The sequence below is a fragment of the Miniopterus schreibersii genome, assembly GCF_964146895.1.
Source record: "Miniopterus schreibersii genome assembly, chromosome: 6".
Lineage (NCBI taxonomy): Eukaryota > Metazoa > Chordata > Mammalia > Chiroptera > Miniopteridae > Miniopterus > Miniopterus schreibersii.
Window position 1 is genome coordinate 55,240,981 of NC_138107.1, and position 16,554 is coordinate 55,257,534.

Here is a 16,554-nt window from a genome sequence, read left to right on the forward strand (position 1 = left end):
CATTACTTTACCATGACAGTGAAGTTCAGATAATTTAGAAACTTGCTGTATTCCTCACTCTACTACCAGTTGAGAGTAGGAAGGGGGAGTCTTTTCTTCCAATGTCTATTGAGTGACCATCCAAACAGAAGAGGAGAGTGCTCTGGGCCAGGCCAGACCCCATTGTAGGTAGCAGCAGGCACCTCCAGAAAGCTCACTGGACAGATTCCAAATTTGGATCAGCTTTCAAGATTTTTCCAGCCCTCAAAATGCCCACCAGCCTTTCTCTAACATCCAGTGACAGGGAGCTGCTGACCCGTCAGTGAAGGCCCATCAGAAGAGGAGAGATGGGCGCCCGGGTGCTCGCAGCACTGTGGGAGCCTGTCGCTTTCTCATGGTGTCTGAGCAGCTGTAGATGGAGGCCCTATGCCTAAAGTGACCATCCCACACCCCACTTTCACCCCAACCCAAGAGCATTGAGTCTCCAGTAGTACTTACCAATGACCAACTCATTTTACCACAAGCCACTGCCATTAGCCATTCAGAACTGGCTGTTGCATACGGAGATTTCTGTTAGGCTGGAGGCTAACTAGGAAGGCAGCCAGCCTGATTCCTTCCTCTGCTTTATGTATTTTTAATGGACTTCCCCATTAGTGGCTAATCTACAGTGATCAGATTCGGAGTCAACCTGATAGCAAAAATCCCTAAGTTTAAATGCCCAAATAGCCATTGGGGGGGGGGGGGGTCGTCAGTGTTCCATCTATGACCTCCCACTCTTCTGCCCACTCAACTTGCCTTAGTGTCTGACAACCTGGGCAGGCTCTCAAATGACAAAGCCCAGGGGATTGAAGACAACACTAAAGGGGCTGCTAGTGAGACGTCCAGCTAATACCTGATGAAATAATTGTCTGGGTGGATGATTTTTTCATGTGAAATCATTTCTGAAATCTGCACTTTAGAAGGCAAAATGACTCTTCCCCAGCTGCTCTTCCTGAACTTGAGTCTGCAATTTGCAGGAGAAGCTGCGTGAGAATCAGCTTAATTTGATCCAGAAAGTCTGTGAGCTCATCAGCGAAGTGAGAACAGAATGGATGGATCATATGAAGGACCTAAAGAAAAAATGGGGCTCTGCCAGACCTGATGAAGGAATGAAAGAAAACGCAGCCAAAGTATGTGATTTCACTTAGCAATGGAATATCAGCACTTCATCCCCGTATCTCACCCCACCGCTCTCTCTGTTTGCATTCCGGCCCGGTTTCCCTGAGAAAGAGATGCATTAGGCATTTTAAAAGGGCACAGTTTTGTCATCTTCTGAAAGGCATGTCTCTGATGTTAGGGTTCATGCCCTCCCAAGAAAATGTTGGGGGCAGCCTTTTCTGAAAATGAGCCTTCTTTGCAGGAGCAGCTGCAGGACTTGGAGCAGGAGAACTGCAGCCTGGTGGCCCTGGTGTGCAAAGTGAGGAGCCTGGGCCGCTGGAGGCTGGCTGCGCAGCAGGCTCAATTCCGGGGCCAGCTGAGCAGGGCCCAGAAGGTGAGCGATGGGGAGGGGGCCTGGCCCTGGGGAGAGGGGGTGGGGGGCTTGGCTGCAGCTGCTCCAACCATCTTAAAGGCTCTGACAGTAGAGCGTTTTCCCAGGGAACAGGCAATGTCAGAGCCTCTAGAGAAATGGAAAGAGCCAGAAGCAAATGGCAAAGAAGCAAACGGGAAAACAGATCAGAGAGTCTAGTGCGACAACAGGGAAAAAAGGGTGGAGAGACTTTACCAAGGGCTTGAGGCAGCTTCTTCAAAATGCTTCAAATCTTTGAATTTCGAACATGAGTATCTGAGGAAAATGAAGTAACAATATAATAAGTGGGAAATCTGCTTCAAGGTAAACTGAAACCAAAGCACACATTAACAGCGGTTTGGAAACTTTTACTTGCTGTTTCTGGAAGTCTTCACTCTGATCTGCCCCACTGCTCTCAACGGAAACCACGAGGCCGCGACCAGCGGGAGCTCCCTTCCACCCGCAGTTCAAAGCGCAGTGGATGGCGGGCGGTTTAGGGGCTGCTGATGGAGCTGGAACTATGGGAAGGAGACTCATCTCGTATCTCACTGTGTTTGGGATGTTCACAGGAAGCTACACAAAGTAAAAAAGAGTGTTCGAGCATCAAGCTAATGGCAGAACAAGAAGTGGTTCTATTTCGACAACAGTTACTGGCCCTGAGGCAGGCCCTGGCCAAGGCGCAGGCCCGCAACGTGAGGATGTGCGAGCAGCAGGAGAGCCAGGTATCTGAGCCCAAAGCCCGTCCTCCCGCTCTTTGGTGGCTCTCTGCAAGCTGAACGCGGCCACTGGAAGCAACTGGTGCTGCCAGTAGCAGTCACCAGGGCTCCACGTGTGAGGCACAGCACGTGGAACGGCCAGAAGAAGATGGCCTGGACCTTGGCTTCTCTTCTCCCTCCTTTCCAGCCCAGAAACCAAGGGTGGCGGCCAAAAGGCTTTTGTATATTCATATTTGGCTAAGATGGTGAAATGTTATCTATACATAAGATTATTTAAGATTGTGTGTGTGTGTGTGTGTGTGTGTGTGTGTGTGTGTGTGTGTGTGTGTTTCTCTGAGGATCTTTTCACCTAGAAGGCATCTTGGGGCCTGGGTCCCTGCCTTGAACAGGATCCTCTCATCTTCCAAGGGTGCTTTCCATCCACAGCAACCCTCTGCCCGTGGAGTGTGCCCAACTGTTAGCATTACGCCCCAAGCAGACCTTCCCGGGCCCTTTCCTGATGACTCGTGCTAAGTCTTAATTTCAGAAGTTACTGCTGCTTAGTAGGGGCTGGCACCAAAGTAACGGTGCTTCCAAGTCCAAGCTCTCAATAACTGTGCCAACCCTCTGAGCATGGAGGAAGCAGAGAGACCCTCAGTTTAGAGAGAATGGCTACGTTTAAATAACAGCCTAGAAAAGCCGGGCATATTTAAAACGGGAAATACAATTTGTTCCTTTTGGATCCTAATTTCTCCATCCTTGTGTACCAGCTGATTATGGTATATAATTATTTAAACTGGGAAGTCACCATACAAGTACAGTAAGTCCTCATTTAACAACATCTATAGGTTCCACAACTTTAAGTGAAACGATGCATAGCAAAACCAATTTTACCATAGGCTAATTGATAAAAACAAGAGTTAAGGTCCCACAGCATCTCATCGACGTTATAATGAAAGGATGTTGAACAAAATGATGTTATTCCAAGGCCTGCTATATTAATCATTAGTAGTAGTAGTATAATTAGGGGCTGACCATTTGGTACCTACGGTGCTACTGATTAGAAAAATTTCAGAACAGAACCAAATTTTTACTGTTTTCCTTCTTTAACCAGCTGGAACCTGGCTTCCCCAAAGCTATTTAGGAAGTCAAAACAGGCCAGAGTAGGGCCTCCCTTCCCCACTCATTCCAAGTCTTGGGTCACCTGTCTCCCCAGGTTAACCCTTCCCTGCTCTCTCATGACAAATGCTCAGTGACGATGCAGATGCAGTGTGTGACAGATATGACTATTTGGTCAATAAGCTAAGTAACATATGCATTATCGTCAAGTTTTGGTATTAAAAGTTCACATTATTTGACCTGGTATTACTGGATAGTGGCATTATCACTTGCCTGCTATGATTGCTGTGTATTTATTTTTTGTTTTCCCCCTAACTGTTGCCTCCGGGCTTACAGTAAGTGCCACGCTGGCCCACATCTTGGTGGCCTTGCTGCTGGCTGGCACAGGACAGGGCAGCGGGGCTGTGGCACCCTGAGCCGAGGAGCACTCCGCACGGCTCTGCCCCCAGACCCTGTGGAGGTCCCCCAACCTCTAGGTGCCTGCCTTGTGCTGAGAAGAAAGACTCTGTGCCTCTCTCCTTTCTTTTGGCCTTTTCCTGCACAGGCCCGACGACTGAAAGAGTTAGAACACCAAGTGACCCGGGAGTCTCTCCACCGGCAGCAGCTGGATTTGCTGAAAACCTTCAGCAGGGAGAAGCTCTTGGAAGATGTGGAGCAGAAAGAACAGCACCTGCAGCTCCTCACTGAAGAGGCTGAGCGGGCTGCCAGCCTGGGCCAGCTCCAGAGGAAGAAATTGCAGAGGGAGCTCCGACAGGTAACTCCAGAGAGGTCGCGGCGCCCTGCAAGCCGTCAGGGAGCCACAGCCGGGACCCTTCTGTTCTTCCCGTCTTTCCCATGCCTCTCATGCCCCCCACGGCAGTGTTTCTCCACCTCTGTCACTTCTGGGCCCACCAGGAAAACAAATATTTATGCCCAAGCTGGGTGAATGTCCAGGCTGCTTATGTGAGAGATGATGGCTTGACTACCTCAAGGCCCAGTATCTTGGGATCCTTGCAGCCCACTTGAAAAACATATTTTCCCCTGGTTCTAATCTTTGAACCAGGAATCCTTTAGAAAATTCTGACAAGTAATTTGCAAAAGCAAGTATTCTGAGAGCTAATATAAGGGGATTTTATTCATGGTGTTTCTGGAACTGCAGACAAAAAAGAGAGGCAAAAGTGGTTCCCAGACACAATACAGTTTTGCTAAATGTACCCCACAGGAAAAAGAAAAACAAGGAAATAATATAATATAACATAGATGTGGATTGATGCAAGTTTCAACAAAGGAAACCAAAGAATGTAATTCCATACAAAAGGAAAAAGAAACAGCCCCTTCAGAGCAGCACTTCCCATGTAGTCACCGATTAAATAAATCAACTAATTCACCAGAGATATTAAAAAGAGAAACTGTAAAATTAAATTTAATTATTGGAATGTTTCAAGTGCTCAAGGAGAAGATCAGTAAGGAAAATTCTACAAAAATAAATGACAAAAAAAGGGTAAAAATTGAACTGAGGCAGCACTAAAGAAAATATTTTTTTTTGTAGAAATAGAGAGAAAATGAGTAGCTTTAAAAGAACATTAGAATTTCACATTTATTTCATGAAAAGTAAACTCAAATATGCCTGAACCCATAAGAAAAATTTGGTGTCACATATTTGTCCTTCAAATCATGCTTTTCTAAAAGCCACCACAAAAATACAGAGGTTCATAAAGTAGTTTCTCAACGTCCTCCCGTTAATAATTTTTGTTTAATGGCAGGGATTCCAGAAGTAGTCAAAATGCATATTTTGAAGTTTCTCTCAATAAATACATGTTTTTAGCATTTGTATGTAAAAACAATCATTGGCTCTTTTTAAACTACCCCTCCAACTCTGCTGGTGGCTCAGGTGTCGGTGGGCTCACCCACCCCATGGAGCAGTCCCCCCTCAGCCAGCAAGAAAGGGCCCCTTCAGCCAGCAGTGGCGTCTTTAATCCATCTCCAACCTGAGCTCCAAGGACAGATTTTGACGCTTTAATCTTGGAGAGCATGCATACCCTTGCCGGCCTCCTGCTCCTGGGGAGGCCATTTAGACCATAGCCTGCCTGACTCACACCCCAAGCCCCAGCTGTGTGACTTTGGGTAAGGGCTGTGGCTTCCCCCTCTCCTAGTTTCTACGTGAGTGCAGTGGGGTGTGAGGTACTCCCCTCGTGGGATTTGGGGGAGGGTTAAATGAGATAATTCAAATGAAGCACTTACAGCAGAGACTGACACACAACTCTCTATAAATATTGGCTGTTTGTCTTTTTGTTGGGAATGTGAAGGTGGACAACTTTGGAAATAGGTAAACAGACCTGAATTCAAATCCTGACTCTGCCACTAACTGGTTGTGTGACTGTACAAACCTCTGTGAAGTGGGGGTGGGGTGTGCTAATACAAGGTCCTTATTAAGCATTTTCTTTCCTTTGCTAATATTTTTCAAATTGGTTTAGCCTCTGCCTGGCTGAGGGAGTCCTGATATGTTTCTCCTAGCTCCTATCCACGGGGAATGAGCGTCCTACACAAATCCTCAAAGTACATAGAGGGACCTTAGGCCTCATTTGTATTAGGATGCTTTCCTAACTCTGAGAAGCTGATCATCTACTGAAAGTCAAACTACACTTGAAAGCATCCACAGATATAAGGAACCACCCTTTAACATTTGTAAGACAAGCCTGTGGTCACAGTTCTGCAAATTCAGGGGCCTTCTGGTTGGGTCCCTACAGACAGGAATAGGATTTAAAACACATGCGGTAGAATTTTTGAGAGTAGCATGTGTATTAGTTTAGTAGGGCAGCTATAACAAATTACCACAAACTGGGTGGCTTAAAACAACAAGAATTTGTTCTCCCACAGATTAGGAGGCCAGAAGTCTGAAATCGAGGTGTTGGTTCCTTTAGAAGGCTTTGAGGAGGCGTCTGTTCCATGCCTCTCTTCTAGCTTCTGGTGGCTGCCTGCAGTCCTCGGCATTCCTTGCCTTGTAGCTGCCTCACTCTACTCTCTGCCTCCTTCATCACGTGGGCTTCATCCCTGTGTCCCCGCGTGTGTATGTACCCTCTTCTCTCCTTATAAGGACGTCGGTCATGGATTTAGGGCCTGTCCTTACCAGCATGACTTCATCTTAACTGAGGTACATCTGCAAAGACTCTTTCCAAATAAGGTCACATTTTTAGGTTCTAGGTCAGGGCTGAGGAACGTCCGGTGGCCAGCCACATGAGGCCCTCGAAATCAATGCAACCATGAGTGGGACTCAAAATTTAACAAATCTAGGAGCTTTTTTCATAGCTAATTTTTAAGTTGATCATTTTACATGGCCCACAAATGATGTTATAAATATCCAAATGGCCTTTGGCAGAAAAAACTTTCCCTATCCCTGTTCTAGGTGAACATAAATTTGGAGGGGACACTATTCAACCCACTACATTATTATTACATTTTTATAATTAAAAAATTAGGTGATAATAAAAATAAATTTCAAAAGAAAAACTGCCCATGATCTGTGTAGATGAGGTGCTCTTTGGACCTAGTGGCTCTCTGGCCAGGGACTCTGAGTCAGCTGTGCTGGGAAGAGCCACGTTAGTAAACACAGAAGTTGCCTCAGGTTGTTGGCCTTATATCAGGCCCCAGGGATTTTCCTGAAGACTAGGAGCTGAGCTGAGCACTGCGATCTAGGAGAGAGATTGTCTTTCCTCTCTTTAAAACCCTTCAGGGACTCCTATACTACGGGTCCTTGGGGTAGGTGCATGGCTTGGCCTACAAGGTCCTCTGTGAACTGTGCCCTCCCCGCTCTTCCTTTCCCCCTTCCCTCTGGTAAAAATAAACATAAAAGATATAACTTGTGATTAAACACCGGCTTTTATAAGGTAATAAGGGGTTCCAAGGGCTTCCTCTGCTCCCCTTGGGTTAAGTTCTTGGCCTTCCTGGAGCTCTTCTCAGAAGGCTGAGTTCAGCCTGACCAGGGTTTCATGAAGACTTGTATTCCTGGGGTGGCCTGGACCCACACTCTCCCCAGGAAGCCCAGAACTAATGTATGCACCACCAGAAAGCACCTCTGCTTCCCAAGCACTTTCCCCTCAGATGAGAAGCCAGCTTGCCCAGGAGCGCAGCATGAAACTGGACGCTTTCCAGTGTGTAGAAGAGCTACAAAGTCAGCTTAATGACTCTGTGAGATCCTCTGTCCCGATGAGCTCACCTGGAGGTAAGCAGACGCCCTTCTCTGGCTAGGGCAAGCTCCCAGGGCCCAGGGACTAGCCATAACTACCCAGTGGTTATTGAGTGGGTATGCCATGATGTTTGTTGAATGAATGAATGACACATGAATGAATAAACCTTAATTCTGATTTGCAGACAGAATTTCCTACTTTACTTCTCTTTGAATTACTGTCATTCTGTACTAAATGGTTTCAGTCATAAAAACTGGTCCCAGGAGTGTGAAATATGCCACCTAAAGAACACTGGGTGCCCAGCCGGGCGTGGCTCAGCGGTTAAGCGTCGACCTAGGATCCAGGCGATCAGGGTTCGATTCCCGGTCAGGGCACATGCCTGGGTTGCGGGCTGCAGCTGATCACTGACTCTCTCATCATTGATGTTTCTAGCTCTCTCTCTCCCTCTCCTTTCCTCTCTCTGAAATCAATAAAGATATATTAAAAAAAAAAAAAAAAAAAGAAGAACACTGGGTAATGCACTGGATTTTGAAGCATCTCAATGCCTTGGGATATTAATGACCACATTTCTGAGATGTTCTTCATAAAGGCCATTATGATTCTTGGGCGCTGGGAGCTTGAGGAGTTTTATACAAATGGCACAACGCTCTGGGCTGTGCAGCCCACAAGCAGCGTGGAGCTGGGGCAGACCCCAGGGTGTTTCTATACTCGCTTCCTCCCCTGTAAGATGAAGACTTCAGGTTCTCTTCTAGCTCTATTGAAAACATCACCAAATACTAGTGACCATGATTAGCCTCTTGTTAAGATCAGCCATGCCTCTTCTTTTCTGTTCTGCAGTGCAGCCTGGTGATTGAGTGCGGGGGCTTTGGAGCAAAACACCCAAGGTTCAAACCCTGGTCCCGACACTTACTGCCATGTGGCCTTAAACAAGTTAATCAGCCTCTTCTTAAAGTGGGAATAGCTTACCTCGAAGGTGTATTGTGAGGGTTAAATGAAATAACACGCCTGGCATACAGTATAGATAGTACAGAAGCACTAAGTGTGCAGATGCTGGTTACTACACTCTCATCCTGTGCTGTACTTTATGTTTCCTTCTGGCTACTTACCAGTGTGAGTGATGGGAGAAAACACAGCCTTTCAGAAGCAGAAAGATCAAGATCACAAAGACCTGACAAGCAGGACTGGGCTTGTCGGTGAAGCCCAGGGGCCCGCCTCCCTGCCTCTGCCGGAGCCCTGACAGCAGGGCTGGCGCCCCTTGTCCCACCCACCCAGCCCAAAGAGGAAGAACATCAAGGACACCCAAGCGCCCTATTTTGGCCACTGACCCTGAGTGTGGCATAGTCCTTTCCACACACCCTGGGATTTTTCTCTCTCCCTTTCCCCTCTGCCTCCAGCCCAGCTAAGCACCTTTTTAATCCCTTTCTGGGTTAATGTGTGTTGTGTAATGCCACCCATATCCTTCAACACCTGCACAATTATGAGGAACCATGCAGCACGAGGAAGGGGGGGAGCGCTAATTCCCAAGCCTGGGGATGTGGCAGGAGTGAGAGAGAATCTCTTTCCCAGGAGGCAGAGGCAGAAGTTGCTCCCCATCTGTCCCCCTCTGCAATGACAGGAGGAGGGTTTGCTGAGGACTTCCTACTTGCCGATTAATTAGAGGCTAGGGACTAGGTCAAACGTGTCTGTTTAGCACCCAGCACTCCAAGGAGACAGGCAGACATCGCCCTCTACTACCAAAGCCACAGGGGAAAAGCCGGCGGGCGGTGTGAGGTCTCCTTTCTGCAGGGCTGGTAGCAGCAGCCCCCTGCTCCCCACATCAGAAGCCAAGGCAGAGGGAACGGGCAAGCTCTCCTTGCCTGGCACTGACATGGATCCCCCAGGATCTTGCAACTCCTGAGAAACTATCACTTGTTCTAGCGCAGGTAGTCTCAAAACACTTCAGGGAAAAAATGAAATCAGTTGGCTCACAGAACTGTGAGATGTTCAGAAGTGGAGTGGGTTCGGTTACTCTGATGGTTTGAACTATTTCCTGAGGACTGGTTTCTCTCCCCCCATCTCTGGGCGCTGACAGTGCCGGGAGCAGTAGGGAGGGGAGCCCCTTGGGAAGCAAGTAGCTTTCACCCTCTGTTCAAGCTCAGGAGGCAGGAGTGGGATAAAACAGTAGGGCTCTGACTGAGCTGTACACATAATTTTTCTATTTTTTAGAGAGAGAGGAAGGGAGAGGGAGAGAGAAACCTCGATGTGAGAGCATAACATTTATTGGCTGCCTCCTGCATACTACCTATGTGGTTTCAAGCCTGCAACCTGGGCATGTGCCCTGACCGGGAATGGAAATGGCAACCTTTTGGTGCCCAGGGTGATGCCCAACCAACCGAGCCACACTGGCCAGGGCTATGTGCCCAATTTTAAACAAAGCATTTAAGACAGAGACTAAGATGCCTGGTGGGCTTAGGCTCAGCTCACAGTTCACCCCTGGAGCTGAGGGTGGGGTCAGCACACTCCTCTTTGCAGCAACTATTTTAAATATTCCTGGTCTCTTCAGACCTTCAGACACTGCCCTTCTCCACTTCCCAGAGAAGTTAAAAGCCATCAGATGAAAACTCCCTCTACTTCCTGTCCCCAGCCTACCTACATCGATACTGCTGCTTCTCCTTCCTCCTGTGAAAATGGAAAAGGTGCCCTTTTCCTCCCCTGGCCAATCCTGGTGCACAAGATCCTATGTGCTCTCCTACCTTCTCAGGGACCTTGAGCTAATCTTTATCTGCTTCCTGTCTACACATCTATCCATGTCCCACACATCTATCCCTCTAATCCTGTAACCAGCAATTAGTTATTGAGCATGTGCCAGGATCGTAAGATCCATTGTAAAATAAAATTAACATCCATCTAGTTGCTTGAGCCAGAAATCTGGGAGCTCTTCCTCATCCTGCAAATCCGGTTAATTACCAAGTCCTATTAACCTGAAGTTTTCTCGGTCTGTCCACTTCTGCCCCAGTCGCCCATCATCTCCTTCGCTTTCACTTGGTCATGTGACCCTTAGGCAAAAGACTCTATCCAGATTTTGACATTTTTGATTCAAAATTAATGAAGCTGGATTATATGCCTACTTTAAGCTTTAAACATTTATGAATTAAATCTAGGCCTGTACACTGCAACCAGATATAATTTAACATTTTTCATATTATAGGCCTTACAGCTCGGGCTCCGTACTCCCTCAGTTCTGCTTCCGCATCATCCAGATACTCCCAGCAACACCTTTTAAAGACAAATCTTATGGGCAATAAAATAAGGACTCAAAGGCCAAAGACTGTAAGTAATGATAAACTTGAATATACGAAACAATGAAAAACGTAGATATGAAGTTATGGTTTTAGGGTCACTTCAAACTTACATTTAAAAATGTCAGAATCTTATCTAGGTGCTTAGGTCTGGATAATATTCTGGATTTCTCACAAAAGGAATTTGTCCATGAATTGCTGCTGAATCAGTATTTGTGGAGGGAACGAGGGTCCAGGGCTTCCTAGTCTGCCACCTTGCTGTCACTGCTCAATTATAAAATTCTGACATTGGAACTATTAAGCCCAAGAGCACTTACTCAATTACAATTCAATAAATAAGTGTGGGAGTCAGTACCATCACCTCGTTATGTTCTCTTTTTTTTTTTTTAACTCATCTACAATAATCAACTAACAGCATCAGACTCCTTATCTGGGTTCCCTGGCAGAGTGGAAAGTTTCTGAAATCAGTTTAAAACACGTGAGAAATGTCCTCCAAAGAAATTCTTGGAATGCAGATTAGCTTGAGGCATAACACACATCTGAAGATTTATTAAAAATACTTCAGCTCTCAGCTCATGTGAACATTTACATCCTCTCCCAGCGCCGCCTCTGTGCTCCTTGAACGTGCATTACGCTCTTTGCTCCGACGTCTTTCAGGATCCCCCTAGTTACACACCTGATCTACACATTGAAGAGTTCCTCCTCTTGTGTTATGCTAAGTGAAACAAGTCAGAGAAACACAAATGTCATGTGATTTCACTTATATGTGGAATCTAAAAAACAAAATAAACCATCGAAACAAACTCATAGATACAGAGAACAAACTGATGGTTGCCAAGTTGGGAGAGGGGTTAGGGGGCTGGGCAAAAAAGGTGAAGGGGAATTACAAAGTACAAATTGGTGTTTACAAAATAATCACAAGGATGTAAAGTGCAGCATAGGAAATATAGCCAATAATATTGTGCTAACTCTGTATGGTGCCAGGTGGGTACTAGACTTATCAGGGTGATCACTTTGTAAGTTATATAAATATCTAACCACTATACTGTACACCTGAAACTAATACAATATGTCAACTGTAATTGAAAAATAAAAAAATAAGAATTCCTTCTCTTACCTTGAAAAAAATTAAACATTTCATCATTCTGTCACAGAAAATATGCCACTGTAAGGCCTCTTTTGAAGGTGTGAATTCTGTGGCTCATATCTAGTTACTGGAACAAATGTTTGTTGCTGTATTTCTAAACATACAGTTAAGAGGCCATAATACAGAGAGGGAAAAACAGGTTGGGAAAATACCCAACTGAGATCCCTGACCAAGGAGGGCCACAGTTTTCATGCCCACCATTTGCTTGACTCACCAATCTGTGGAGTCATTGACTAAAATGAAATTCTAGTATATGTCTATTTGTTTCTGAAAAAGCCTTTTCCAAAAGGAAGCAACATTCAGTTGGTGTGTATGAGTCCATAAGGACTTTTAAGATCGACTCCAGCCCAGCCAGCATGGCTCAGTGATTGAGCGTCAACCTAGGATCCAGATGATGGTTCGACTCCCAGTCAGGGCACATGCCCGGGTTGTGGGCTCAGTCCCTAGTAGGGGCCATGCAGGAGGCAGCTGATCAACGACTCTCTCATCATTGATGTTTTTACCTCTCCCTTTCTCTCTGAAAAATCAATAAAAGTGTATTTTTTAAAAACTGACTTCACCCCCATTTTACTCCCCAAAGCAAGTGTTTGTATACCATGGGGGATCAGGGTAGGCTGCCAAGTAGCTAAATGCATTAGTGGAGATCCACTGTTTGGAAGATTTAGAAGGCTGATGTGATGATATAAAGCTCATTGTGAGACATTACCCAACTAAATAAATACATTCTAACAATGAAAAAAGTATCTTGTGGGCCCCTGGATTATTACAGTAGAGACTATACACAAAAAGCTGAAGGTCCAGGAAAGGCAAAAAATTAGTTGGAACTGCTTTAAATCTAAGGTCTGACTTCTTAAGCAAGGCCTATAAGACAAGTCAGATAAAGACAAAGAGGAATTTATGCATAGCTGGAATGTAAGAACACCAATGATTTTCTAAAACAAACAAAAATAGCACTGCACTAACACAAATGATAAAATATTAAGGAACTTTCAGATTACTCCAAAAAAGGGGGTATCTTTTCTTACTCCGCAGGAAGTGGCTTTCCACTGATGGATTCATTTACCACCAGTTCTCTTTATGACAAGTGGCAAAATATGTACAAGGCGGCACTCTAAATGGCCTAATCCAGACCAGACCAGTGATCTTGGTCTCATTAGTGACTTTTTATGATGTATAACAAGAATTATTCATCATCTTCCTTAAAAGCTCCAATGTCTACTTAATATTTATATTCCAGGTACCTACTAAACACAGAAAAAGGGCTAATGATGTCTTCCTACCCATTGTGGCAGAAAATGTTCAACTTTCAGCTTTTCAAGTTCAAACAGCTCCATCCAGAACCCCATTCAGACCTGACTGGTAATCCTAATCCTTTTCCAACTTTTATTTCTATAAGCATTTAAATAAATAAAAATGATTTTAAACTCCATTACACCTTTTATCTAGTACTTATTATTATGAGTACTGTGAAGATAGTGTGGAAGGACTGACATGATTATACCCTGAACGTCCCAGGTGAAGGAGTTGGCTCTAGATTTTGAAACCTAAGAGTTGATTTGCATTTCTACCACATGGGCCTTGCCTCTGGTCAATCAACAGCCTCTCTACCTGGGTTCTAGAAATACTGATTAGATGACACAGTCAGGAGAGGGGGCACTACTGCTAAGCAGTATTTACTAGTAAGTGGAAAACTAAAACAGATTAATCCAAATAAACTTCAGAGAACTTATTTCTATTTGTTTCACTTAAGAACATCATCCTCTCTTAACAGACTTTTTATTCTTCCTACAAATGTCAAAATCCTCTTCATAAAGTCCTAATCCAAGCCTTTTTGTTCAGACAAGAAAAATCTATCTTGGGTATAGTAATAACCAGATGAATGGAACAGAATAGACCAAAGAAACATTTATATACATACATTTGTATGATATATGTAGCCTTCCAAATTGAGGTTGAGTCTATTTGAAGTAGATTAAATCATCACCTTACACTATAATGAATTTCAAATGGATTAAAGATGTATATGCACACACACGTGCACAGACATACACACAAACATTTCTGAAATATAAAAAAACAAAAGCCAAGAGGAATATTGATGAATGCTATCAAAACCAAAATTCAACAGGACAAGGTATGGTATTACTTATCAATTTACAACCTATAAGCTCCAAATTCCTCGTCTGCTGTGGAATAATGAATCTGGACCCTGTATTTCTTCTTTGCCAACCGGCAAGATGCTAAGCTTTGTCAGCAGAGGGTGCTGGAGGGACCCTGGAGGAAGAAGGGCCTCTATTCCAGGTTCTGGGATCTCCTCTGGGTAGGCGCCTGCAGTGTGCAGCTTCTAGTGTCCCGGCAAAGGCGGTGCCTGCAGCTTCACAGCAGAGTGCCACTGGCATGGCACCTCCGCGAAGGGCTTCCCTGCCAGCACCACTTTGGGTGTTCCACAGCCTCAGTGAACATCTCTGCCATCTTGTGAGCCTTAAGGGGCATACTCTCTCCAACTAAAAAACTGGACAAAATACATGAAACAGTAGTGTTCAATACAATGGTCTTTAGGCAAAGGACAGTAAGACCTGAAAGACAGGAAAGTACTGACCCCACTTACTGCCTTCACTTTCTAAGCCATGTTGCAGGGAAGGGACACCTAGGCAAGAGCCTACTGGGCTTCGTGAGTTGAAAATATGTAGCTGAAATTCAGTGAGATGGAGGCAGCTGGAGTTACTAGGGTAGAGCACCAAGAAAGAAAGAGTAGCAGAAAGAGAAATTCCAGAGATCTGCAGAGGGTGCCCCTCCAGTATTCAGCAATGTACTGGCCAGTGCATGCATGTGAGGAAAACTACCCAAATCTGGGGAAAGATTTAGAGGAAACAGTACCTGGAGCTCACACAAACCTAGGAACAGAGCCCGCTCCCACTGGCCCAGACGAGAAAGCTTCGTAATGCAGTGGGCACTGGACACTCAGAAGGGTCTTGCCTCAGAACTGGGAAATAATTAAGCCCTAGAACAAATCCTACACTGCTGTCACCAACCAAACTTTAAAAAACAAGTCATGAAAGGATCAAACTCATTTCAAGTAATTTATGTCCCAGAACAAAAGTAACCCACACCCAACAAGTTAAAATTTATGTGTGGCATGCAGTAAAATTACCAAATATGCAAAGAAATAGAAAAATATGACACATAATAAGCAAAAAAATCATCAACAGAAAGTGACCCTGATGTTTTAATTAGCCCATAGGCTAACTGTTAAAAATTGTTACACTGTATGCTCAAAAACTAAAGAAAAGATTGACTATGTAATGGCATGAAAAATATAAAAACACCCAAATTTCTAGGAATAAAAACATCTGAAATGAAAAACACATTGGATAACAACACATTAGACAAAGCATCAGTGAACTCAGAGAGAGTAATAATTTAACATAAAACAGAAAAGGATTTTTAAAAAACCTAAAAGGTGCAGAGGTGAGCTGTGGGTCAACTTCTGGCAGCCTCTGTGTAAAGTTCCCAACAGAGAAGGGAAAGAAAAAATATCTGAATAAAAGCTGAAAGATTTCCAAATTTGATAAAAACCATAGATTTAAGAAAGTCCATGAACCCCAAACACAAGAAACAGAAAGCAGCAGCACAGCACATCATAATCAAATTGTTCAAAGCCGAAGATAGAGAAAAATCTTAATAGGCAACAGAGGAAAAAGATATGTACAGAGGAACAAAAGACAAAGATGAAAGATTTCTCAGAGAACACAATGTGAGAAGAGAGTGGACATCATTTAAGTGCTGAAAGCAAAAAATATCAACCTAGAATTCTATATGCAATGAAAACATCTTTCAAAAACAAAGGCAGACACACAAAAACTGAAAGAATTCTTCAACAATATCTGTACCATCCTAACTAGAAATATTAAAGGTTAAAGGACAGTCTTTAGGAAGAAGGTAAATACCAGTAGCAAAGTAATGGAGAGCACAAGAAATGGTCATTACACGGGTGTCAAGTACACAGGACTTTTTATTATCTAAAATAACTATTTAGAACCCCATTCTTATCAAAATAATAATTTGTCTCTAGCAACATTTCAGGGTATCTTCAAGCTTGGCAGAGTTTTATATTTACCAAACTTGACTGTATATAAGGCTAATATGAAACCAAAGGTTCATACTTTCTACAGCAAAATTATTGATAAGTTTTAATGTATATAGGGGAGTATTCTCTCAGTTCAAATTCTGGGGTTTAATATAGAATATAATCTTGGCCAAAACATGGACCAAAAGTACCAAATTTCACATACTAGCCATGCGGCTTGATACTAGATATTTATACAAAGTACTCTATACAGAAGCCCAATTTGTTACTTGGTAGAGCTTAAGTGGATGATTTCTATTGATTTGTGGAATATCAATTTGTATGTCACTCCCATAGGCATAAAAAGTCATCCCTCCAACTATTATTTCTAAGGCTCTGTTCTCCACGAATGAACACATACTTTAGTTACTATCTGCTGGTCTTGGGGAGCAATAAAAACTGAGCACACAACCCATTCTCAGAGATAAGGTAAATTCACTAGCATTAATTGTCATAACCAAAAAGCAAATACACACTTCAGTTAATAAAAAAGAACATAAA

General features: G+C 44.1%; 1 protein-coding gene across 1 annotated transcript in view; it reads left to right on the forward strand.

The window, feature by feature from the left end:
- The window catches only part of LOC308559135 (uncharacterized protein), a gene marked incomplete at both ends in the record, with an annotated part of 127,951 nt that extends 114,661 nt beyond the window's left edge, over nt 1-13,290 (forward strand). The window contains 7 exon segments of the mRNA XM_081141426.1: nt 996-1,148; nt 1,379-1,510; nt 2,095-2,247; nt 3,884-4,093; nt 7,417-7,537; nt 10,690-10,811; nt 13,165-13,290. Coding sequence (XP_080997552.1) covers nt 996-1,148; nt 1,379-1,510; nt 2,095-2,247; nt 3,884-4,093; nt 7,417-7,537; nt 10,690-10,811; nt 13,165-13,290 — 1,017 coding nt within the window.
- Nucleotides 13,291-16,554: the final 3,264 nt, after the last annotated feature.